Source organism: Pantherophis guttatus, chromosome 3 (genome assembly GCF_059756535.1).
Source record: "Pantherophis guttatus breed Tessera chromosome 3, ASM5975653v1, whole genome shotgun sequence".
Lineage (NCBI taxonomy): Eukaryota > Metazoa > Chordata > Lepidosauria > Squamata > Colubridae > Pantherophis > Pantherophis guttatus.
Window position 1 is genome coordinate 182,050,360 of NC_142065.1, and position 26,171 is coordinate 182,076,530.

At 36.7% G+C, this 26,171-nt stretch overlaps 1 protein-coding gene across 1 annotated transcript in view; it reads left to right on the top strand.

The window, feature by feature from the left end:
* LOC117672907 (uncharacterized) overlaps positions 1-26,171 on the top strand; it is a 127,320-nt gene that overhangs the window by 11,534 nt on the left and 89,615 nt on the right. Inside the window, exon 3 of the mRNA XM_087888848.1 lies at positions 1,699-1,829. Coding sequence (XP_087744974.1) covers positions 1,699-1,829 — 131 coding nt within the window. The remainder of the gene's footprint in view (positions 1-1,698; positions 1,830-26,171) is intronic.

Here is a 26,171-nt window from a genome sequence, read left to right on the forward strand (position 1 = left end):
ATTGGCTTTCGCTCGTAACATTTTCCACCCGACTCTAAAAAGAAGTATTGTCAGGTATTGCTAAGATCAACACTTTATTTCACTGAACAATAATTTATCTACATTTTATTACTCAGTTACAAAAACATTAAGACTTCCACAAGTATTGGATTACAGATTTCAGAACCAGTTCAGCAAACTAGATAAAATGAGAGACTGTATTATGTCTCATAGTTCTATTGGTATTATATGGAAAAGAAGCATTTTGCAAATCAATATTATTAATATTTATGTTCAGAATAAAGATAGTATGTCTGATACCAAAACCTGTAGGAATGGTACTTGAAAAAAGATTGTCTAATCATGCAATAAGTCCTTGAATCCTGAATTTTGTATTTCATTGATCATACTAAGGTTACACATATTTTATGTATTTCCTACATTATTGTAATGGTATGTGGAAATGAACTTGGAAGAGAAGAACTTTTAGACTTGCAAGATTCTATTAATGTAACCTTACAATAAAATAGAATTACCTCAAACTCAGCATGTTTCGTGCATGGTCTACCTCATGAGGCTGACATTCTTGTAAGTCTGAAAGTATTTTTGTCTTGTCTCCTTTTACAACCTAAGAAACTAAGAAGGGTATCTTCTGCCCACTTCCCCCACCCACATTCCTGCTAATGGCTAAGCTGCCTTTTATCTCATGGTTTCCTTGGCTGCATCTCATTGTCCTGTCTCCCAAAGTCAATCCCACATACCATTACAATTGTGGAAAATGTATGTTATTTAAATACAAGTCTTTATCTATTCTTTACATCCTTTTTGTAATAAATGTTCCATTATTGGGTGAAAGCCAAACACACCACCTCATTTACCAGGAATCACTTTACTATATAATATTTATACAAATTAAAAACTGTTAATAGCCAAAGATTGTAATTGATTAACCTCTCTGTGTTTACAGCTCACTTTAATTGCTTAAAAATGCCATTTGTCAGTTTCATGTTCTATTGGCAATGTTATTGATTTATCTGATTTGGGCTTTGTCTTGTCTCTCGTACATAAAATTCACATATGCAGTTCAAATGGGAAATGACTCTATTGATTTCCTTAACTTGAGCCCAAATGCTAAAGATTTTTGGATAAGCTTTCTCATTACTTAAGCCAAAATCAATAAGAGAGAGCATCTTTTAATGAAAGAGCAGTTTGAGCAACGTACTTCAGAAATGGGGTCCTGTTCATTCTTTGCTTTACGAATCGATCGTCTTGGTTCCTTAAGTGAGGTCCAATTGGTTGACATTGTGGTTTGTCTTTGTGTGTAAACTTGCAGCTTCAGTAAAATGAAGACAAGCTGCAGAGATGGCAAGAAGGAAGCGTTTTTGCTGCAATAGAAAAATGATGATCTACTTGTCTAGGTACCACATTTTGAACTTCTGGGATTCAGACACTTATAAAACTATTAAACCCAACACTTGTTTACTCTTTCTTTTTAGCAGCCAGCATTCAAGATATAATTCTTGAAAACTTTTAAGCTTCTTAGTCTTGTTTCTCTGTTAGTTTTAGCCTTATAAGCAATGCTAAATGTCTTCGGTACTGCTAATTTATAGCTTTTGCTATAACAAGTTACTGTTTTATTTAGAGTTTTATGCCTTAGAAGAATGTCATTATTGTTAGCTTGCTATTTTAATTAAGGCTCCCTTTTGCTGTTTATTTCAGGAATTTTGATTTATTTTCATCATGAACAGATGGAGAAGAAATATGCAAAAAATAAAGAGGAAACTGAAGTCAGAGAGCAACAGAATAAATTTGGAATACTCTGCATGTTATATGGGCAGGCCAAACGTCAGGTACTGTACTAAGATATCATTAACTGCTTTGGAGTACATAAATTAAGCTGATTATGCCTCCACTTAATTAACTGAGAATGACCTATTGATGTATAGGTAGAATAAGATAGAGACTACATGCTGCTCTATTTTAAATTTAGAAGTTTTCAATTAGTTCTACTATTGACAGACGGTAATGAAAGAAAAAGTTTTCTGTGCTCAGTATTCCTGCTTTTAAAGTTAGCAGGGCATTTCTAATGCCATATTCATTTTGATTTTTGCTTGTTTACTTGTCTTAGATTTTAACAAACAACAAAGTTATAGTACATTCTTGATTATTTAAAAAATTCAAATTAATCTGTATTGGGTTGCTTTAAGAGAAGACTTTTATTCAGCATGTAGTTACACTCTTGTAGTCATGTTGTCTTTGAGAATTTAAGCAGCCAGCTGTATGCAGGATTGCAGACTGTGCATTTTCAGTTGACATATAATCTTGGTCTAATGGTAGTAACGGTTTCATTAATAGTCCTGATTCATCATGTGGTCAAAATAACACTGCAAATCAGAATGTATTTGTGAGCAGGAGATAGCATTAAAAGTAAAATGTGATTTTTTTTTTTTTTAAGGGACTGATTGGCAATATACTTTGCACACAAAACATACTGTTTCCATTTAATAAGACCTTCTTGAATTAGGAAAGAAAATATTTAGTCTTCCAAATAATGGATAAAAATCTGGCAGCTTGAAATATGTTACACAGTTTGATCCAAATAAATCCTAGATTTCTCTGTAATTTATATACCCTAACTGGTAAAGATGTCTACCTTCTACCCTGGTATTATTTTTATTTTATTTTATTTTATTTTATTTTATTTTATTTTATTTTATTTTATTTTATTTTATATTATTATTATTATTATTATTATTATTATTATTATTATTATTATTCATATTTCTATGCCGCCCACTCTCTGAGGACTCTGGGCGGCTTACACCAAAGACAGTATACTAAATAGCATATTGCCCCCAACAATCTGGGTCCTCATTTTACCCACCTCGGAAGGATGGAAGGCTGAGTCAACCTTGAGCCGGTGAGATTTGATCCGCTGATCTGCTGACTAGCAGTCAGCTGAAGTAGCTGCAGTACTGCACCTTAACCACTGCGCCACCTCGGTTCCTATTGAATAAGATGTAATCAGTATCTGAAAGTATTATGAAAATGTGGAGGAAATTTACTGAATTTTAATTATTTAAATTTCTTGAATATGACTAACTGGTAAAAAATACCTGTAATAAAATTAACATGGAAATTACTTCTCATATCAAAGTAGTCATATATTTCACCAATGATGATATATGCCACATCACATCACATTGGGTGAGTACAAGCAGTCCTTGACTTACAACCATTTGTATCTACGATGGTTGCAGCATCCCGGAATCCTGGGATTGTTATTTGCGTCCTTTCTAGGGAGCCTCTGACAAGCAAAGTCAACAGAGGAAGCCAGGTTCACTTAATGATTGCATGAGTCATTTAACAACTATAGTGATTTGCTTAACAACCATTGCAATGGTCATAAAATGAGGAATGATTCACTTTAAAACTGCCTAACAACAGAAAATTCGGGCTCAATTGTGGTCATAAATATAAAACTATGTGTATCTGTTTGAAGGTTTGGATTATGGGTGTGTGCGATGGTTTATGTTTTATATAAAATATCCCAGGAGATGGGATATTTTATCCTGTGTAAGATTTGTAAAGTGTTCTTTATTCAGAATGACTATCTGAAATTTCATCAAAGAATGATAACCTTTAAGCAATGGAAATTTTCTTTCTTTCAAGTATGATACCAAACTTTACTTGATAAAATCACCTTCTCAGGTTGGCAGAAGTTTTCAAATTGTTGGAATCAAGAATAATTTTTCTCTCTGGAGAACTACAGGTTGCGATGCTAACATATACGAAGTGCTTGTTACAACCGGCAGCAGCCCATCCCTGGATGATACCATGGATTATAACATACCTTGGCTACTATTTGTATTTAATTTCCTTTGTGTGCAGTTATTTTTAACCATTTTTAATTATTGTTAGACACCCAAAGTCACTGGTTTGAAATGGGCAGCTATAAACTGAATAAAGAAACAAATAAAATAGTTAGCAGAGCCATTGGTTCAAAATGGTATTTACCAATTTTTGAAAGTGGCAAGGGGAAAGTGCTATGACACATTTGTGGGTGAGGAGATAGCAATTAGATCTTTATTTCACGAACTAAAACTTTTTATTGGCTTATCAAGAAAAGAGAATATCATGAGTATAAAATAGAAAAGTCCTAGAGTGACCACTTTAATGTTGGAATCATAAACATTGTTTTAGCCCATTCTGAGGTAGATGTTTCCTTACAGTTGGGTTTTTACATTCTCCAAATTTCAATTCTCCTAGATTTACTGCAGAGATGTCCATTTCTGTGATAAATGATGTAGTAAAATCTGGGATATTCAAAATTGGTATACTACACAACCTTAGCTATAATACATTAAAGACATATCATACTCTGGGGATCTGATTACAGTATTTCTTGTGGTCATCTTTATGAGCACTGTAAGAGAAGCTTGGGTATGCTTCAAAATTTATCATAGACAGAATAACTTAATAATTTTTTAACTTTAGTGGAAGGAAGTAGACCTATCTCTATGTGTGTCTCTGCCCACCTCCTTCCTGCATCCCTTTTTTGCTCTTTGGTGGTTCTTGTTCTATTGCTCTGTTCCATTAAAGTGTCATATCAACACATAATTTAAGAAATATGATAATTAAAACCCAATATTTCTGTTCCCTTGAGTATTTTCAGCAATCTTACAAAGGTATCAAAGGGAGCTATAAAATGATAAATGACATTGTTCTCCAATACAGTGCCTTCAGAAGTGGGCACTGGGCATTTTCCTCAACCAGTACACCTAAAATTGGAAAATAGTTCACTATAACTAGATTACTATGTTGGTGAAGCCCATTAATAGTATCATATTATAATATTACTAAGAACCAAACCAGAATGAAAAGTTGTTCACTTTAAGAACCACAAAGCAATTTTGCTCAGTAATAAAAGACTGGATTGATGTCTGCTTCTCTTGATATAGGAAGAACATATAATATTATGATTCCAAAATATATAAATGCCTGTACACACACACACACACACACACACACACACACACACACACACACACACACACACACACACACACTTTGAGAGGTAGGTTAGATGAGTTGAATTCTCTGAGTGGGGAAAGTAACTTCTAAGATGTTGCAACCAGTGAGGTCCAAACAATCCTCCAATTTCTCTTTCAGACTTTTTGCTATTACCTTAGACATAGTTAGCTAGGTAAGTTATAATCAGGCTTGATGTAATGCACCTTCTGGTGCTTTGCTAACTTGCATAACCAAATATCTTCCCTTTTTTTCTATCCAAAGTCATTTACCCTCTGTAGTTTAAGGAGTTCAGTATAACTTTTTTTTGGGGGGGGGGAGGGAAAAACACCGTTGATTTATATTCTAAGAAGAATATTTGACAAAAATCTTATTATTTTGAAACTTGTCTAATTAAAGAGCCATGGGGGAAAAAACCTTATAAATTCATGGCTTATAAATTAAGTATCATTTTCTAAACACTGTTCAAAATTCAACAATCAGTGGGATCATTTTTTTTTCATATTTGAAATAATGTAAAGCCCAACAATTCTGCAAGATAATTCATTATAGATTTCTCTTAAAAATATAAAGTTCTCTTTCTGCTAGTTGTTGTTCTGTTAAATTTAACTAAGGCCCATATTCCTATAAAGAATACTGAAGTAGGCTTTGCATAATTTAGTACAGTATACATTCAGTATATAATAATAAATAATTAATGGTTGCCTAGACATTTATGCCTTTCATTGGAAATAAAAAATAAATCAATTTTTAAAAAAGTGGCAGAGAGCTGTACAAATGTGCATTTATGTAAAAAATAACTTTATACCTGGAAAAAAATGGACAAAGAACTGAATTCAATTTAGAAATCACTTAGAGTTTATAATTTTACATATGAACCTATATCATTTTATATTGAATTTGAAAGAAACTTTTGTTAATAGTTCATTCTGGCATTATTCACATTATGCTGACTACCTTACTTAATTTAATTAGTTATTGAATATTGATTTGATATTAATAATAGTTTTTAAATCTCAGATTACTACAGTTATCTTTAATGTGCAATATTACTTCAATGTTACCTTGAAATTTTGATTTAATTTTATTTAGCCTGTAAATCTCTTTTCTATTATCTTTTTTCTATTTTTTATTCTATATTTCTTCTTCATAGCATTTTTAATTATTTGCTAAAATAAAGGAAAAGAAGATAATTAAGTGTAGTGTTGCCTAGTAATATCAATATATATATATATATGTAGGTCTTTGGTTATTTGGGTTTTCTCCCGCGTAAAATTGGAGGTGTCTTGGCAACGTTTCGACGAAGTCTCATTCGTCATCCTCAGGCTGGTGTTTTCAGCTTCGTGCTTCTAGGAGCAATCTGTTTCTTCCTTTTACCTGCCAGTGGGGGTGTGAACTGATTGGGTGGGAGCTTGGCTATGTTCTGATTGGGTGGAGGTGTGCTCTGATTGGATGGGGGGTTGGCTGTGCTCTGACTGGCTGGGTGTGTGTTCTGTTTAGGTGGGGGCTTGGTTGTGCTCGGGTTAGTCTGAGTAGCAGGGAGATTTGAGCTGGTGAGCTGTGTTGCTGTTGTTTGGTTTCGTGTTCGTGGCCGTGCCACCTCTTCATGGTGGGTGTCAGTCTGCTTCATGTATGGATTGGAGGGGTTTAAAGTAGCTAATGATGCAGCTGTGGTCTGGCTTCTGGTCACGGACCTCAGAAAGATGGAAGGCTGAGTCAACCTTGAGAATCAAACTGCTGGCAGTGGCAGAATTAGCATGCAATACTGTATTCTAACCACTGAGCCACCTCAGTTCTTCTAATAATGTAACGTAACATAACATGACAAAACACAGCACAACACAACACAAGACAACACAATATAATATAACAATATAATATAACAATATAATATAACCCTGTTAGCATTACTACAGGGAAGACCCAGTGAAACATGTCTGCTCTTGTGGAAAAGAGGATATTGAAGCAGCCCAGCATGTGTTATTATTTAGAAGAAAATCTGAAATGTCCATAGGCAGGTAAACAATTTTTATATGACTTTATTGTTTCAGACATTTAGCTTTAAGTGGTAGCAAAATCTGGTTTATATATTATACTTTTATATACTTTTCTAATGCTTTATATAATTTAGTAAAATCTTGTTGGTTTGCAGATTTTCTTGTAGCTTATGTTTCAGGTCTTTGGCCATAATAATACAATTTTTAAAAATATATAATCATCACTCAACCACAAGTATACTATATAAAGCAGTGGTGAAATCCATTTTTTTTTACTACCGGTTCTGTGGGCGTGGCTTGGTGGGTGTGGCTTGGTGCACATGTGTTCTGCCCCAGCTATGAACCCCAAAGAACGCAGCACACACAAAGTCTGTACAAACCTTCGTTTACTAAAATAAAATCAGTTTTCTTTCTTTTTTTTTTACAAACAAAGGCTGTTAATGAACTTTCGTAACAGCCTGCAAGAATCCAAAGAATAAATAATCTTAATCTTACTATGGTTGGCAGAAAGCCAGAAGCAATTTGCAGATAACTAAGATCAAGGCACGAAAGAGAGTGAACAGTTGTTCCCCGCAAATTAGTTCAGTTGGCGTTCCTCCTTAAATAGGCTAAGGGAGTGGCCAATTAGCCCCAAGCCTTACTCTCGAGGAGACCTCCTCCTGAGGAGCCACTCCTGCCTTTTGGCAGCTTTGCGTGCCGTGCATCGAGAAGAGGCTCCTCCTCTTCATCCTCTTCACTTAAGGGAGCTTCTGGAGGTTCTGAAGGCCCTGGCTGAATCCCCGCCTCTGGCACCACATCTTCTCCATCCTCATTGTCCGACTCGAGTGCCAGCTGCACAGGCTGCTGGCACAGCACCACACCAGCCTCCTCGCTGTCCGAATCAGCCACCAGCCACACAGGCCAAGTACGGGCCACAACAGCGTGACACTGAAAAATCTCCATTCCCATCCCACTCTAGGGGAAAGATATTGTAAAATCTCCATTCCCTCCCCACTCCAGGGGAAGGATATTGCAAAATCTCCATTCTCACCCCACTCTGGGGCTATCCAGAGGTGGTACTCAACATTTCCGTTACTGGTTCTCTGAACTGCTCAAAATTTCTGCTACCGGTTCTCCAGAACCTGTCAGAAGCTGCTGGATTTCACCCCTGATATAAAGTATGGCTAGAACTTGAAAGAAACCGAGAATCAGATACCTACGTAGTACAAAAATGAAAGCAGTAAAAGCAGTTTAACACTTACAATAATAAACAGAACCGGTAAGGAAAAAATTTGGATTTCACCCTTCTAGTAACATCTTTTGGGAAACCAAGCCAATATGTGTGATTCTTTAGAAAATTCCTTTCACTCTCTTCTATATCTTTCAAAGAGTAGAAAAGGACACAGAAGTATTACCTTCTCTTGACTTGCTGCTAACCAACAAGGCAGTCTTAGTTAAGAGATTGGATCTAGCAGAAATAGCACTTTCAGATATGCTACACTTGGGAGAAAAAACAGATTTCCATGAATTCAAAGGAATTTATTTATTTATTGGTTTTGCTTTATATGTCGCCCTTCTCCGGAGACTCAGGGTGGCTTACAATGTGTTAAGCAATAGCCTTCATACTTTTGTATATACCTGCTTAGTAGGGCTTTCGGCCCCCTTAAGCGGTGTTCTTTTTTTTATTATTATTATACAAAGTCAGTTTATTGGCCCCACAATCTGGGTCCTCATTTTACCTACCTCGAAAGGATGGAAGGCTGAGTCCACCTTGAGCCTGGTGAGATTTGAACTTGCAGTAATTGCAGGCAGCTGGTGCTACTTTAACAGCACTTAGTCAGCTGCGCCACCAAGGCTCTTATTAATTTTTTAAAAAAATTATTTATATGCCGCCCTTCTCCGGAGACTAAGGACGGCTTACAATGCATTAAGCAATAGCCTTCATACTTTTGTATATTTTATACAAAGTCAGCTTATTGCCCCCATAAACTGGGTCCTCATTTTACCTATTTTAGAAAGGATGGAAGGCTGAGTCAACCTTGAGCCTGGTGAGAATTGAACTCGCAGTAATTGCAGGCAGCTGGAAGTTAAATACTTCCTTTAACAGTAGCATTAGTCTGCTGCGCCACTCAGGCTCCTGAGGATTCCATGGCCAAAGAAGTTAATGTAAAAAGAGCTCAAGATAAATAGGTATTCCTCAATAGATACAAAAACATATTTGCAAATTATTCCGTGGAGAAGAAATATTGGCAGAGAGGGCCAGCAATAGGGCGGCAGCAAAGATAATAAATATGGCTTCACATTCAGATGTTAGTAAAAACAAAAAAGACCCATGTGGGAAACAGAAAGAGGACAATGTCGCAGAAGAATATAGACTGGTAGACTGGATCTGTAGAGAACTAAAGGAAGAATTCCGAATGAGCTAATGTTATGAAAGCATGCTAAGAGTAATAGAAACTGTGTTCGAAATGAAAGAAGAAAGTGTAGCAGATGCTAAATAAATAAGGGAAATTTTGAAGGAGTAATAAAGAGAAGTCATAGCTACTCTGGCTCAGTGTTCTTCCACATGAAGGGAAGGATTATGGAACAAGATTGACGTTTGAGATTCATAGAAGCATGGTCTTTACTACGAATGAGTTTAAATCTCCAGAACCAAACTACTATCATCCTACATTACTAAGAGAACTATCTGGTCTGCTCAAACTCTCCTGTATTATTTTTGAGAAATCCTCAATAATTAATGAAATGCAGCTGACTAGAGGAAAGCAAATGTTGTCTCTAACTTCATAAATGGCAGTGTGGGAGGGGAAATCTAACAAACTGCAGAACAATTAATCTGACACTGATACCAGGTAAGGTTTTCAAGATCTTATAGAGAACAATTTGCAAGGATCCAAACAGCAATGAAATAAGTTTAAGATGTCAGTATGGATTTGTAAAGAACAAACATTTGATTTATTTTATTTTTATTATAAAAATACTTAATATATTGTGGGAATGGTATAGATATACTGTAATGTTACAGAAGTGATATAACAAATCCTGACTTCTATAAAGTATTTGATGGTGCTCCATGATATATCATCAGCATGATAAATTCTTTAATTTTGAGCCAAATTTTATATGAGGACTTCAAGCCTTGAATACATGTTTCAAAACGCTGTTGTAAAGAAATAATCAACAACTACCATTAGTTTTCCAGATACTATCTCAAATCATTTCCCACCTGATAACCATAATAGGAAATATATTAAAGAATTGAAACTTTTAAAAAGTTTGGTTAAAGATAACAAAGAAGATATGTTTTGCCCCAAATCTTAATTAGTAATCTCTCTCCATTGTTGGTTTTATTGTTTAATCCCTAGAATCATTCAATTTAAATTCAGAAGCTTACATAAAAGAATGTTTCTTACTTAAGTATCAACAAGGAATGAAAAAAAAATGGGTAATTTGAGTCACACCATGTATTGAACTAGTCAGGTACTTCATTAGGGATAAAACATTGTTAAAAGGATTTCTCTTGGTAGCATGCTGATAAAATAATTCCTATTTTAAAGAAAATAGTGACGGTTTGAAATATTTGAAATGAGGTTTATGCATTGGATTATAAGAGAAATCATGTTAGGTAAGATCACAAAGAACAATGACACCATTTCAATTTCTTAAGCCAAATCGTTTATGCTGAGAGTTTTAGCAAGCTAGAAAAACAAATGAGAAGTGAAGGAAAACTAAGTAATTGCCCAGACTAAAAAATGATGATAGGTTTTGCTAGCCTTAATGAGTGTGGACAATATTTGGAATAAAGGGGGGAAAAAAAGACATTTCTTGACCAATAAATATATCTGTCTGCACATCTGCTAATAGAAGAAATCAAATCAGGAGAACTTTGCAGGCACCATTTTTTAAATTTAATTATTGTATGGAGGCTCAAAGACAATAGCAAACAAGTATTTTTGTTTCTGGCAGTTCTTTTAGTTTCCTCCTAGCTAGATTACCTCTATCCAGAACAAAATGGAAAAAAAAAAAAAAGGATACATAATGAGCCAAATTCTGGATAATGTCAAGTATAATGCACATGTGTAAATAGGTAGCACATATAATCTGTGCAAAGGATAAGTAGGAATTATGCTATTTTAAATGTATATGTGTACGTACGTGCGCGCACACACACAGACACACACATGCACACACACACTGTCAGAGCATTTTCAATCATAACACCAGCACTATTTCAACTCCCAATTTGAAACCAAATTATGAACATCTCCCTTGCCACTTATCTCAAAATATTGAAAACTTAATTAGTCAAACAAATCTTACTTCTGGCTGGTCTATAGATGGGTGCAAAGAATGGTATTCCATTAATGCCCCTTGTCTACTTTTTAATTGATATTATGTGCATTTTAGAGATTTCCAGAGCAAAAGAATGCAACTGCTAGGAGAGAGAAATCCAAATCTGTGAAAGCATTATGTATATGAATTCATATTCTCTGCTAAAATTGTAGTATTTTTGCATTATACTAAGGCAGTTGAAGCTTTGGAGGGGGTTAGCCTGGCAACTATGAGTCAAGTAAAAAAAAGTCCTGCATATAAATTCAGTGAGCTTCAGTATTGCACATGGAAAGATTGCCCTTTCAGCAACTGAAGACACACAACAGCTGAACAAGAAGTAGAATGGCTCAACTACTGAACAATGGAATTAAGTTCACATGGGTAAATCAACTTCTGGAGTACCAGAATACTCCATGGGGAAGTATTCACAGCTTTCACCTCTGCCAGTTGTCACCCTATAAAATTTTCCCATATCATTTAGGACCAGCTGGGAATTGGGAGTAAAGATGCAAAATACAAGACAAAGCACAAGTTTAATAATCCAGAGCACATGCAGAAGTAAACCTGGGTCCCCCCAAAATTTAAAAAAAACCAAAAACTTTAATATTATCCTTTTCTGGTTATCTTTAGATCTTCCACCTTCACTAAAAGACCTGTTGATGAAATAAGTAACTTAGTAGCTGAAGCTAGTAACAAACTTTCTCAGCAAGATTATGAATTCTTTGGTGAATGATAGTATCTTGTTACGTCACTTAATTTCCTATTTGTCCACTCTCTGACCCAGGAGGCTGGTTTTCCATTGTTGGATTAAAAGGTAGATGTAATAACTTTTGGATTACCTCTTGTGCGCTTTTATAAATGTAAAATCCTGGTAGACAAGGTATAATCTCTTCCACAAGCAAGTAGCTGTTCTGCCTCCGGAATAGAATCAAACTTTTTAAATGGCTTCAACACAATATCCCATTAGTTTTTTGGAGGTTAGCCCCAGAACACAAGATTTCAGCACTTTAAATTACACATTAATATGTTACAGGTTTTGCTGTGGCAAACAACAATAAAGAAGAGATGTGTTGGAAATATTCATTTTGCTGATGTTTGCAGATCTACAGTATTTCTGAATTAGATACATTGGAGTTAATGCAAGATCTCGCTCTGTCCCCCCCACTCTAATTCTCTCTCTCCCTCTCCCTCTGACCCTCTGTCCGTCCCTCCCTCTCTCTCTGTGTGTGTATGTGTAAAGATATACACTTAAAATAGTGAAGTGTCTATAGCATTAAGTGTATTCAGTTATTTTTCTGCAACTATCCACCAACCAAAATGGTACGGATGAAGACTGCTTCTCCAAGCTATCATTATTGTCATTGGAATTAACTCTACTGATATTTGGTTAGGCCATCATTTACTCTAGCAACCTTGACCAGGTGTAGCAATAGCATATAATACTTTATTTGCTTCAAGTCAAGTAATTTTAAATAGATAGATAGATATATAGATAGATAGATAGATAGATAGATAGATAGAAACCCTAATGTTATCACTTCATTAAAAATCACAAAGTTAAATAATTTAAAAAAAGATTGGAAAGAAGACAAATATCAGAAAAACAATGAATGGCAAAAAAGAAAAAAATAGGAAAAGAAAAATATAAAATGAATTACTTAGGGGTGAAATCTAAAAATTTTTGCTACTGATTCTGTGGGCGTGGTTTAATTAGTGGGCGGGGCTTGACGGTAAGGTGACTGGGTGGGCGTGGCCAAGTCAATGTCACTTCTTTGCCCTTTTTTAGCCTACAAAACACAACGCAACCCAACTGGCTCACCCACAATGTAAAAGCAGCTGTGCTAGACTCAAAATGGCCCCGCAACAAACAGAAACCTCTCACAGCCACAAAAAGCCCAAAAAAACAACTTTCACACTTTACACACACACAACACAACACAACACAACTGGCTCACCCACAATGTAAAAGCAGCTGTGCTAGACCCAAAATGGCCCCTGCAACAAGCAGGAACCTCACACAGCCACAAAAAGCCCCAAAAAATAACTTTCACACTTTACACACACAAAATTCCACATACAGCTTTGTGAGATTTTGTGTGTTTGTGTAGTTAGAGTGAAACACTACAGAAACACACTAAATCTCAGAAAGCTGCACAAATATTATTTTATTTTAATTTATTTTTATTTTTATATAAAAGCAGCTAAATTTAAAACTTCCTAAACTGTAATGGCTAGGTCTAAAAAAAGAACAACTAAAAAAACCCCCAATTAACTTTTTTTTTAAAGTTCCCAAAGGGGGGAAAAACTTACCCAATAGAATAGGGGTCTCCAATCTTGGCAACTTTAAGACTTGTGGACTTCAACTCCCAGAATTCCTCAGCCAGCTTTGCTGGGAGTTGAAGTCCACAAGTCTAGGCAGGAAGGCAGGCAGGCAGAAAGAACTGCTCACCGATGAGCTTGATTGCAGGCAGGGAGATTCAGTTGCTTGCTGATGCATGGATTGCGATCGTCATGCGATCAGCAGTTAAGGTAAGCAAGCTGGAGGCTGGGAGGGGGGAAGAGAAAAAAAGAAACTTTTTTTCTTTTACATGGCTTTGGCAATCCAAGCTGAGTTGCCTGATTAGCAGGCAACTCAGCTGGGATGTCAGAGCTTGGCTGGTCAGAGCCATTTAAAAGGAAGAAAAGGCTCTGATGATCACGGGGCTCAGCTGGGCATGGGGGGCGGGGGCAGGGATTTTTGCTACTGGTTCTCTGAACTGCCTGCCGCCATCGCTACCTATTCGCCCGAGCCGGTCTGAACCGGGAGCATTTCACCCCTGGAATTACTTTTCACTTTCTTTGGTACAAATATAAGTAAAAAAAAATACAGCTGCAAATCAGGTATCTGTAGCTATTATACTGGCATGTGGCTAAGCAGAACAGAGATTATCAGATTTGTTTGGGCCTGTTCAGCTTGCTCTGCATTTAGTAATTGCCTGGCTGTGTTTTTGTTTTTAAAAAGTAGGTATATCAGTATCAAATTCTTTTAATGTATCTGTCATATTTTCTGGCGTCACATTTTCAATGTCATAGATTATTCATGTTTATAGTCAGACTTAAAACTCTCCACTCTTTCAGCATGAAACTCTAAGAAGCTTATGTCACTCCTATACTTGTTTTTATTCTTATTAAATATTCAGGCAGACGAAGCTCTATTTCATTGGCACAAAACCAAGCTTTGACCATAAAATATCACCTATAAAATGTTTATGTTCCACATTCCATTCCATGTTTTAAGGCCTTCAGTCACTACCAAGGTTAATTTCAGTACCATTCAATCCTTATTCTTCCTGTTGAAGCCAGATGTTTCCAGATGGGAGTCATCCGCCTCAGGAAATCAGATGTGGACCTTTGAATATGTGAAAGAAACGCTTTAACCAGCTGCAGCTTCTTCACTATACCAGTCAGAGAGGGAGGGACCTTTTCAAAGCAGGTTCTTTGAGAAATAATGGATTTATAGACTGTTGGGAAAGGGCCAAAGTGAAGAGAGGCAACATCTTCAAAATCACTTATTCCCAGGTTGTACTGACATTGCTCCATCACAGTGACTATATGTTTAAGCAATATTTTGTTTTCTAAAGCACTAACTTTGAAGTTGGAGTAGATGGTCTAACTGACTTTTTTTTCTCTGACGTGTGCATGGTGGGGTATTAGCTATTGTGTTTTTCCTTCTTTTAGCCAAAGCATTTTAAATTTGCGTAACTATCAGGAAGATTTATTTCCTTTTCTCTAGTTTTCTAAGCTACATAGCATCTTGGTTTTTTTTGTCTTACTGTACCAAGTACAAATTTTGTACCCTCCAGATATCTGCAGAAATGAGGGTAGTGCTATATTTAAGACAAGAAAGGAAAGCATATATTTAAATGTGTGTGTATGTGTATGTGTAAGCATATGTATCTGTGTGTGTATACACACACACACAGAGTGGTGGGTTGCCCCCGCTTTGGACCGGTTCACAAGAACCTGTAGTAAAACTGGCTCCATTCACTGACCCGGACGTCATCAAAGTAGATCTGCACATCTGTGTGCGGGCACGATACGAACTGGTAGTAAAGGTAAGTAGAACCCACCCCACACACATACACACACAGAGAGAGACAGAGAGACAGAGAGACAGAGACAGAGAGAGAAACAGAGAGAGAGACAGAGAGAGAAGCAAAGCTTTTTTTCCAGATTTGGGAAAGAAAATTTAAACTAAAAGTACAGTATCATTTCTGAAATATCATGGATGTTGCTTTTGATTTTTCTGTGCCACAGTCTTTTGTCACTTCCACTTTGTGACTGAGCTGCAGTAAAGCTTCAGGGCATTTCTTTTCAAGTTCTATGAAATGAGATTTAAGAGTCACAAAGGCTCTGTGCCAGTGGGATTCTTCTGCAGTAGGCACTTTTTGATTGTCCACTGAAGACTGCCTACCCTGCAGAACAATCAACAGAAGGTCTTCCAGCTGAGTATTTAAATCAACACTGAAGTCATACATGAGAAAAAAAGAATGATCTAATACAGGAAAAAGACATTAATCTTTCAATCAGTCTGCAGAACTCATCACATTTTAGGATATATTGATGTCTATTGAACTACCAGCAACCTACACAGAAAATACACCTTTGCTCTAATTCGGCCAAAAATAATCTTCCCTAATTAAAAGATCTTCCTTAATTAAAATAATCAGGCTGTAATAATTATTTGTACCAATTCTGGTATTTTCAACATTTATAAGGAGAGTTTTGCCTGGCAATCTTGCACATTTCTTAATCAAATAAAATTCCAGTGGGTTAAATAAGCTTATTCCCAGTTCTAAACTTTATATGCAGACTTCCCTGAAATTAAACGCTACCTTATAATGAGTAGACTTAATAGAATTGAATGTTAATAAGAATACACCAATCAACTTATTTCAGATATATGTACTCTATAAATTAATCTGTGAACCTGCAATTCTTTATTTAAATCTTCATCCCCCAAGTCATTTCCTCATTTTTTAATGTTTCTCAGAAAATACTTTTCTAAAGTAACTTATTTCCTTTCTGAAATATAAAGTGTAATTATATTCCAATCTCTGCATTACTTTGAGATGTAGATCAAGTGAGAAACACACACTTCGAATATCTCTCATTTAATTAATTGTCCAATTAATTTTAATTAAGAATTAAATCATTAAAACGTCTCTTTAAAAAACAAAACAAAAAAAAAATCTTGTCTGGTACTTCTTTTTAAGAAATGATGATAACCAGAAGTACCAGAAATTATTTATTAATAATTTCATGATTAAATTATTTTGCTATCGTTATGATTGAAAACAGCGCTATATAACTTCTGCACAGTAGGAAAATTCAAATATTTTTCTACCAACAATAGTTTCAAATATGCTTTGTTTAAATTTTAACATCCTGTTTCTTGATTGTTGAATGTGTTTGATATATTTTTCAGACCCATTTCCATTCAGCAACAAAAGTCACTTTTCTCTGTCTGCAAAGGTCATTTACTATCAGGTTTACTGTATACGCCCAATTTCATACTGCATAATAAATCTTCAGCAGCCCTGATATGTGACAGTGTTGAAGGTTCAGTCAGAGGTTGACTGTATCAATGTTTAATGGATGTCTCACTATAAAAAATTAGCACATGTTTTCAATGAAAATAAATGTTCTTTATGCAATCTATTTTATGAGACATTTGTTAATGTCGTTGCTTCTCTATTTTGTAGAATTGTTTTCCTTGTGGACTAGAACATTTTCAGAACTGTTATACATAATGTCAATTTACTGTATTAAAAAAAATTAGGCTGGAATAATTTTATACAAAACTACTAAAAAATCATCGGTTTCAGTTTCTGATGGACTTAAAACTCAAATTTTGAGGCAGAATCCTCAGCTATTATTATTATTATTATTATTATTATTATTATTATTATTATTATTATTATTCATATTTCTATGCCGCCCACTCTCCGAGGATTCTGGGCAGCTTACACCAAAGACAGTATACTAAATAGCATATTGCCCCCAACAATCTGGGTCCTCATATTTTATCCACCTCGGAAGGATGGAAGGCTGAGTCAACCTTGAGCCAGTGAGATTTGATCCGCTGATCTGCTGAACTAGCAGTCAGCTGAAGTAGCTGCAGTACTGCACTCTAACCACTTGATGAGCACGCCACCTTGGCTCATTTTGCCTTATCTCTTTTCAGGAATCTAAGACTTCAGTGACATTTATGAAACAGGGGTGGGTTTCAAAACCGTCGCTACTGGTTCGCTTGTGGGCGCACGCACGTGCAACACTTCTGCGCATGCGCAGAAGCATCCGGGCGGGTGGGCGGAGCCTCCTGCCGCTGCTGCTACCAGTTCGCTCGATCCAAGGCGAACCTGTAGCAATACACCACTGTTATAAAACCAGCTCAGCCTTCTTCAAATATGGATTGCCAATTTTCTGGAGTCCTCATTTTCTTATTGCTGTAATGCATCCAAGATCTGTAATGTTCCTGAATTGTCAAGACTGAGTCGTTGTTCATTACAAAAAGCAGAAAGGTCAATTGCTTTTGATCTCACAAATATTAGTATTAGCGTCATATGATTTGTAATACTACGACCCACCTTCAGAGGCCCCAGTGAGTAGCAAATGATGAAAGCAGTGTAGTGCTATGGGCCAGCATCTTCCCATTTGTGTATGTGTTGTGGGGGCATGTCATTTTGATGAAAGCCTTCCATATAGCTTTACTCACTTAATGTGATGGTAGTCAGCATGGAGAACATGAGGATATTGGACCTAGGAAATTTTGGCAATTTCTGTCGTACTTTATAGCCTGTATGGGGCAAATGTAGCAAGTGCTACAGTCTAATTTATCAAAACAATAATACTGAATGTCTGAGTATGTCTACTCGATGTTTAGTGAATCTGTCTACCACGTGTCCCATTAGGTTAGAATTACAAGAATCTCTGTATGGGAAAGTAAACTGCCTAGCAGATTGAGTGCAATTGGATTTAATTAAACAATCTACTTCTTGAGTTATTGGTAGGTTTCAGACAATAGGATTGTTACCTAACTCTATACTACTAGGTCCTGCAGTGTTTTACTTTAACTTCCTAAATTCATTAATATGTGCACGAATTCTCTATGAATATTCTGTTTCATATTTTTGATATCATATTTTAAAACAAAATAACATATGACATAAACATATAAATGGTAAAATGTAAGCAAGATAGAGATTTTAACATACATTTTTATAATCTTTGTAGTATAAATAGCACATACGTTTATAAAATTAATTACAGATTTATTCAACAGATGACAGGACTTATGGAAAATTAGGTTGGTCTCAGATGGAAAACTATCAGGAAGTATCAGCTCCATAATTTTGATCAGTAGACTGGGAAAAAAACCCACTAGAAAACAGCAATAGTAAACAATGTCTTCCAAGAGGTAATCTTGTAATTAGCAAGAATTAAACTCAGGTCAAGGGAAACCTTACTTAGTAGATGATTAATCAATTGCAAATTAACATTCTTTTGCCAGAAAGATGACAGTAAATGGTCCATGTTCCATTAGTGCAGTCATCCCTACACATTTTGATATAAGATCTGTCTTCAGACTTGTGACTGATGTTAGGACACACATGGAGAAAGTGGACAGTAAATGTCTGTAGAATAAAAATTGGGGATGTTTGATTAGAATTAAATTTATAAACTGAAGGGTAAAGGAAGCTGCTTTTCAGCTTGGCATTTGTTAATCTCTTAGGATGACTAACTTTAATTTTTTTAAAAAAAGTATACAAAACCCTTTATCAGTTTTAAAGCATGTGCCCTCAGATTTGCAGACTTTTTAGAACCTGTTTACTTAGTAGAAGTGTGTCAGCTCTAAAGCTTAACTTGTTATTCTTTCCAATATAACAGCATGTTGGAAATAAAATGGAACACTATCCTTTTCTGTGGAATCATTTTCTGAACATAATGGGACCAAATCTGGAAGCAAGGATTTGGAGGAAGGAAAGGAGGAAGAAAATGCAAAAGGAAAACTATGTTTTCTATGTTTTCTTACTATATATGGAATTATTATTGCAGCATAATACTATGGTTTATTTGCAATCATTTGATTCAATATATAATAGTATTACAATATATAATTTTATATTTCTTCTGTACACGGATGCTTATCGCATTTTGCTGTTGCCTTGCAAATACATCAGAAATACTTAATCAGTTAGATCTTCATTATATATCAGTGATGGCTAAACTTTTTGTCCTTGTGTGCCAAAAGCGTGTGTACGTGCACCATAGCGCACGTACGCATGCCCACACCCATAATACAATGCGTGCATGACACCCCCCTGTGCATGCGTGCGCCACCCCCTGCTCCCCCCACTCATGTGCACGCGACCCTCCCGCACCCTGTTTTCGGCCTACAGCCCTCCCTGAAGCTTCCTGGGACCAAAAATGGGACATGGGGGGCTTGCCACACACACCCTGAGCTCCCCCCACCCTGCCGCATGCCTACGTTTTTACAGGTGTTATGTCTACCTTGTATGCAGCTTTATTCCTCTCTAACATTCATCTCCATTGTTCAATGATGCATTTCCTGCCTCTCTAGGATTTACCTCTATCTGCTCCTGTGAAGCACTTCCTGTTCCTGTTGAATGTATACAGTTATATTCTCGATGACCTGTATAGTGTTTTAACTGCATTTTTATTAAACAACAGTGCTGCAGAGACCTGAAAATCAGGTGGTTGGCGGCAGGCGTGTATGCAGAGCTCAGCTGGGGTGAGGGCTAGTATGTGCCATAGGTTTGCCATCACAGTTATATATCATATTAAAGCTGTCATATTAAAGCTATTTTGGCATACTTTATTGGTATACTTCTCTGAATTACATAATACAAAGTGCAGTATGAAAATATTTTAGTTCTTTTATTATGTAAACATTAAAAACTTTGGACACAGTGTGACCATTCTGGTTTTGTCATATCCATACATATTTTTAACATAACAACAAATATAATTACTACTTATCATACATTGCTACCAGGGGTGGGTTTTAAAATTTTTTACTACCGGTTCTGTGCACGTGGCTTATTTTGTGGGCATGGCTTGGTGGTGGTGGTGGATAATGTGACTGGGTGGGCATGGCCAACTTTTTTTTTTTTTTACTTTTAAAAGCATTTTTTCTACAACCCTAAGAGGTTGCAGAAAAAAATGCTTTTAAAAGCCTCTGACAATCAGGTAACTCAGCTGGGATCGCCGGAAACTTTTAAAGGCAACTCAGCTGGGCAACTCAGCTGGGATCGTCAGGCAACTCAGAGATCGTCAGAGGCTTTTAAAGGCATTTTTTTTTCTACAACCTCTTCGGCTGAAGACATTGTAGAAAAAAATGCTTTTAAAAGCCTCTGATGATCCCAGCTGAGCCGCATGATCATCAGAGGCTTTTTTTTACTTTTAAAAACATTTTTTCGGCCGAAGAGGTTGTAGAAAAAATGCTTTTAAAAGTAAAAAAAAAAAGCCTCTGATGAGATGGGTGGGTTAAGCCAGTGGCGACCGGGCCAGGGACCTGTTCAGGGGTGTGGCCAGCCAATGTTATCACTTGTTCTCCGAACTACTACAAATTTTTACTACTGGTTCTTGCGAACCGGTGTGAACCGGGAGCAACCCACCACTGATTGCTACTTTGATCTTATAAACATATCCCTTGTTCTCATTTGCATATTTGTCTAAATATTGTCCAGTGTCAGTTATATGAACCCTAAATCTTTTTTGTTCCAACTCCTTTTCTCCTTTCCAGCCATTGGTACAATTTGTTCCAAATTTTATAGTATTCTGTCTCGTCCTTGCTTTTGAGTTCTAGTGTCAGCCTATCCATTTCTGCACATGTCAATATTTTCTTTCTTATTTCTTCTCCGGGGGAGTTTCTTCCTTTTTCCAGTATTGCACATAAACCAATCTTGCTGCTGTTATAACATGCAGCATTAAATATATCAATCCTTTGCTATGTTTCTCTTTTGTGATTCCTAGTAGGAATAATTCTGGTTTCAAATCTATGTTTTAGTCTAGTATCTCTTCCAACCATGTCTTTATCTGACACCAAAATTCCCTGGCTTTTGTACACAACCACCACATGTGATAGAAAGATCCTGATGCTAAATTGCACTTCCAGCATTGTGGTGATAAATTCCTGTTCATCTTCGCTAACCTTGTGGCCGGGAGGTGCCACCTGTAGAACATTTTACACAAATTTTCTTTGTACGCAGTGGCTGGCATTAGTTTCCTGTTTCTCTCCCATAGGTCTTGCCATTTGTCCAGATCAATATTATACCCAAAATTTTGGGTCCCCACTACCATGGTTTCCTTCACCCGTTCTTCCATCATTTTATATTCCAATAGATATTGGTAAATTTTCTTTATTGCCTTTTCATTTGTTCCTAATAAGATTTTATCTAGTGCTGAATATATTTTACAATATGTTCTAAAGTTATGGACTTTATTCAATTTTTAATACCAATGACAAATATTCATTATTTAGTTATAGTTTTTTCCTACCAGTATTAAAGCAAATTCTGTCTAATTCTATAGTTTAAAGAAATATTTGATGTCACCCACATTACCCAGATAAATCCCATTGTAACAATAAAGTTGAATCTGCTTATTTGATGTAAGAATGTCATGTTGGCAACACTGTGGTTTATTTTGCAAAGTTACCAGTCAGATTAAAAGTGATGACAGAAAACACAACAAAATAAACATAGAACATAGAATAAGAGGATTGGTAGGGATCTCGGAAGTCTTCTAGTCCAACCTCTTGCTCGAGTTGGAGACCCTATACCATTTCAAACAAATGGTTGTCCCGTCTCTCTTTGAATGTCTCCAGTGATACAACTTTGGAAGGCAAGCTATTCCATTAGTTGATTACTTCCTCTGAACAGAAGTATATGCAACAAAGAAATTGTCGTCTTCTCTCTCCCTTTACCTCATTGCCTTCCCTTCCTTCACCACTTGCTTCCCCTTACCTTTGGGGCATGAGCCCCTTAATTCTTTGGGTGTGACTAAAGACAACATGCAATAGTGACAACAGCTATTATTTTACACAGCAGCAAGTAATGGAATACAGATACTCTGAAACTAAATGAAAACCTTGTGAGCAAACACTGGTAATCATCTTGTTTTGAATAGATTTAGCAAACTTACATTTCTGAATGTTTCTTCCAAATAAGTAACTTTCACAGTCCAGTTTTCTGTAGTGGCTAGTAGTGCTTTTCTGTTATACCAGTATCAGGATGCTTCAGGTCATGGCTTTGCCCCTCTATAAATTTAACCCAGTATATTTTACTGAAATAAACTAAGGGCAAGTTTGAGTCTTGTAGGAAAAGCAGAATATAAATTCAATAAGTACATCTATTCTGAAGGAAGCCTCATTGAGCTCCTTGGCATTTATTTTTGGGTAAGCATGGATAGCATTATAGCCTTAAAGGCTTTGCTAATTTATTGTGACTAGTCCAGAGGAATGTCTATGCTGACAGCCAAGTGACATTTCCTAACATATCTGACAATGTCAGAGATTGTCTCCTCTATTATTTTTCATGAAAGAGTAAGTGCCAAATTAGACATGTTAAATCCGGGTTGAGCACTCAGTGCCAGATTAAGCCTTAGGGAGCTGCCACTGCCAACTCATGCATACATTCACATACTCTCCACATATATTCTTATTTTCAACCTTCCACATTGGTACAGGAGTCCTTTTTTTATAGAACAAGCAGTTTGGTTGGAGCAGAATGTGATGGTCTTATTTGTCCTTCATTTCAACAGAGACTCCCATTTCATAAAGAGTATTCATAAGGCAATATGAAGGGTGAACTAAGCAGCTGGACTAAGCATCTAAATCTATCATAGCATAGAACATGCTTTCAAAGTGCTATGTGGGCAGAAGCTGAAGCAAATGATGAGAGTTCAGCCCACCACAAGTTGAGCCTTGATAATGGCCCTTTTCTCCTGTCTTCCAAGGCCATACCCTATTCCCTCTATATTATTGGAACTCTATTATTACATTTTAATAACAAAATCCTGAATGCCTGATGGAATTTTTCTGTCTCTTAAAACAAAGAGAATCTCTTATAATCAAGAAAACTTTGGGTGGAGCAGCCCTAACTTACTTTCTCCTATTCCTCCTTCTCAGAGCTAAATTGGTATTTTTTTTCTTACAGAAAACACTTGCATTTCTTTTTCAAGTTTTCTATGAACTTTTATACATAGAATTATGTGAAACCCTAATGCTTGCGTTTATTTGCATACAAGTAAATGTACATTTGACTCTTGTGGGGTGCCGCAGGGGTCGGTCCTCTCACCCCTTCTGTTCAACATTTATGTGAAGCTGCCGGGTGAGATCATCTGTGGTTTTGGGGTGAAGTACCATCAGTACACTGATGACACTCAGTTGTACATCTCCACCCCGGACCACCCCAATGATGCCCTTGATGTGATGTCCCAGTGTCTGGAGGCCGTATGGATCTGGATGGGGAGAAACAGGCTCAAGCTCAACCCATCCAAGACCGAGTGGCTGTGGCTCCGGCGTCCTGATGTAGTCAGTTGGTGCCCTCTCTGACTATTGGGGGCGAGTTGCTGGCCCCCACGAAGAGGGCTTGCAATTTGGGTGTCCTCCTGGATGCATGGCTGTCTTTAGAAGAACATGTGATGGCCGTGGCCAGGGGGGCTTTCTATCAGGTTCGCCTGATTCGCCAGTTGCATCCCTTTCTGGATCGGGACTCCTTGTGCATGGTCACTCATGCTCTCGTCACTTCCCGCCTGGACTACTGTAATGCTCTCTACATGGGGCTCCCCTTGAAGAGCACCCGGAGGCTCCAACTGGTCCAGAATGTGGCCGCACGGGTGATTATGAGAGCATCATGGAACTTCCATATAACACCTCTCCTGCGTGAGCTGCACTGGCTCCCGGTGGTCCTCTGGGTGCAATTCAAGGTGTTGGTGACCACCTTTAGAGCGCTCCATGGCTTAGGACCTGGATACTTACGAGACTGCCTTCTGCCACCGAGAGCCTCCCACCGGCCAGTACGCTTCCACAGACAAGGGCTCCTCCAGGTGCCGTCGGCCAAACAATGTCGACTGGTGGTCCCCAGGGGGAAAGCTTTCTCTGTGGGAGCACCTGCCCTCTGGAACGTGCTCCCCCCGGAGATACGGATGATTCTGGATCTACGTACTTTCCATCGGGCCCTCAAAACTTTTTTATTTCATCAAGCTGGGCTGGCCTAACTCTCCAATGGTATAATTTTAATTTTAATTTTAAATGGGGGATTTTAACTGTCGGGCCAAATTGCTTAATATATTTTTAAATATTGTTTTTAAATTTTGTATTCTATGTTTTTATCTATGGCTGTTCACCGCCCTGTGTCCTTCGGGAGAAGGGCGGTATATAAATTTAAATATTAAATTAAATTAAATGTATATAATTTCTTAATTTAAATGATAAAATGATCTAAGATACATCATGATGTCATGCTTCCAGCCCCATCTGTTCATATTGACATCACATTAGTGCATACACATATGTAAGGGGTGGAGTTTGTGTTATGGAGTTATGATGCTTCTTCACATTCTCCCTGCTTTACCTAATGCAGGATTGTTCAGAATTTTAGTGGGAAATATTCTGAGATAAATATTAAAAGTGTAGCCTTATTTCATACAATTAAAACTCTGAATATAAACTAAGTATTCCTCCTTGTAATTGGCCAAGTTATAGTTTGTGTGCAACAAAATTAGCTATAATTTTGTTAGAGTTTGGGACGGAAAAGTTAGCATGGTTGGTGAAGAAACAGGCCTTTTAACTTTCAAGTCTCTGCTCCAAATATGGTGTGAAATATTTATGAAAGTGATATTTCTCCTTTATTTTCATTTTGTTTGCATTAATGGAAAGAGTACCTGTTGTATAAATGATAATTCTTCTCTTACATATTTGAAAGGGGATGGAACTAGTGAGGTGTCATAGTAATGGGATACAAATGGTAACTCTTTTATAAATTATTCAGATTTCCATTTTTCAACAGTGACAAATTGCCATTTGTATCAAAATGTGCTCTAATGTATGCTCTGAGTATATATTTAATCACAAAATGAATAAGTGGCAAAATATTACAAGATACTATGAAACATCTGAGAACTAAAGAAGGAGTTGGCCTTCAGTAGATAGCAAAAGATTTGGCACCCTTGGGTATGATCTTTTTTTTTTTTTTTTATGTGGGGGGTTTTAAAGCACTTTAATCTTAGAGATATTCTGAACGTTGTAGGTGGTGCAGTGATTAGAATGCAATATTGTAGGCTAACTCTGCCCACTGCCAGGAATTCAATCCTGACCAGCTCAAGGTGACTTAACCTTCCATCCTTATGAGATCGGTAAAATGAGTACCCAGATTGTTTGGGGGCAACATGCTGACATTGTAAACCACCCAGAGAGTGCTGTAAAGCACTATGAAGTGATATATAACTCTTAATGTTATTGATAAGTGCTATTACTAAGTGCTAATAGCTGATGGTACCAGGGCTGGGACTGCATAATATGATAGGAAACTATGTACATAATTATCATAATTATTAACTATAATTTTATAAACTAAACTGAGATAAAAACTGAGATGGCAATCTTTAATAGCAGACTACTGCAACTGGAAGGAGATTGTACAACTAGGTCCCTTCTGATATGATTCTGTGAATTCAAGTTGCTAATTTCTTAAACTGGATCAGGTTTCTTGATCTTTAAAAAGAAAAGAAAATATACAACTATATTATTAGAGAATACACAAGGAACACTCCATTAAATAGGGCTTT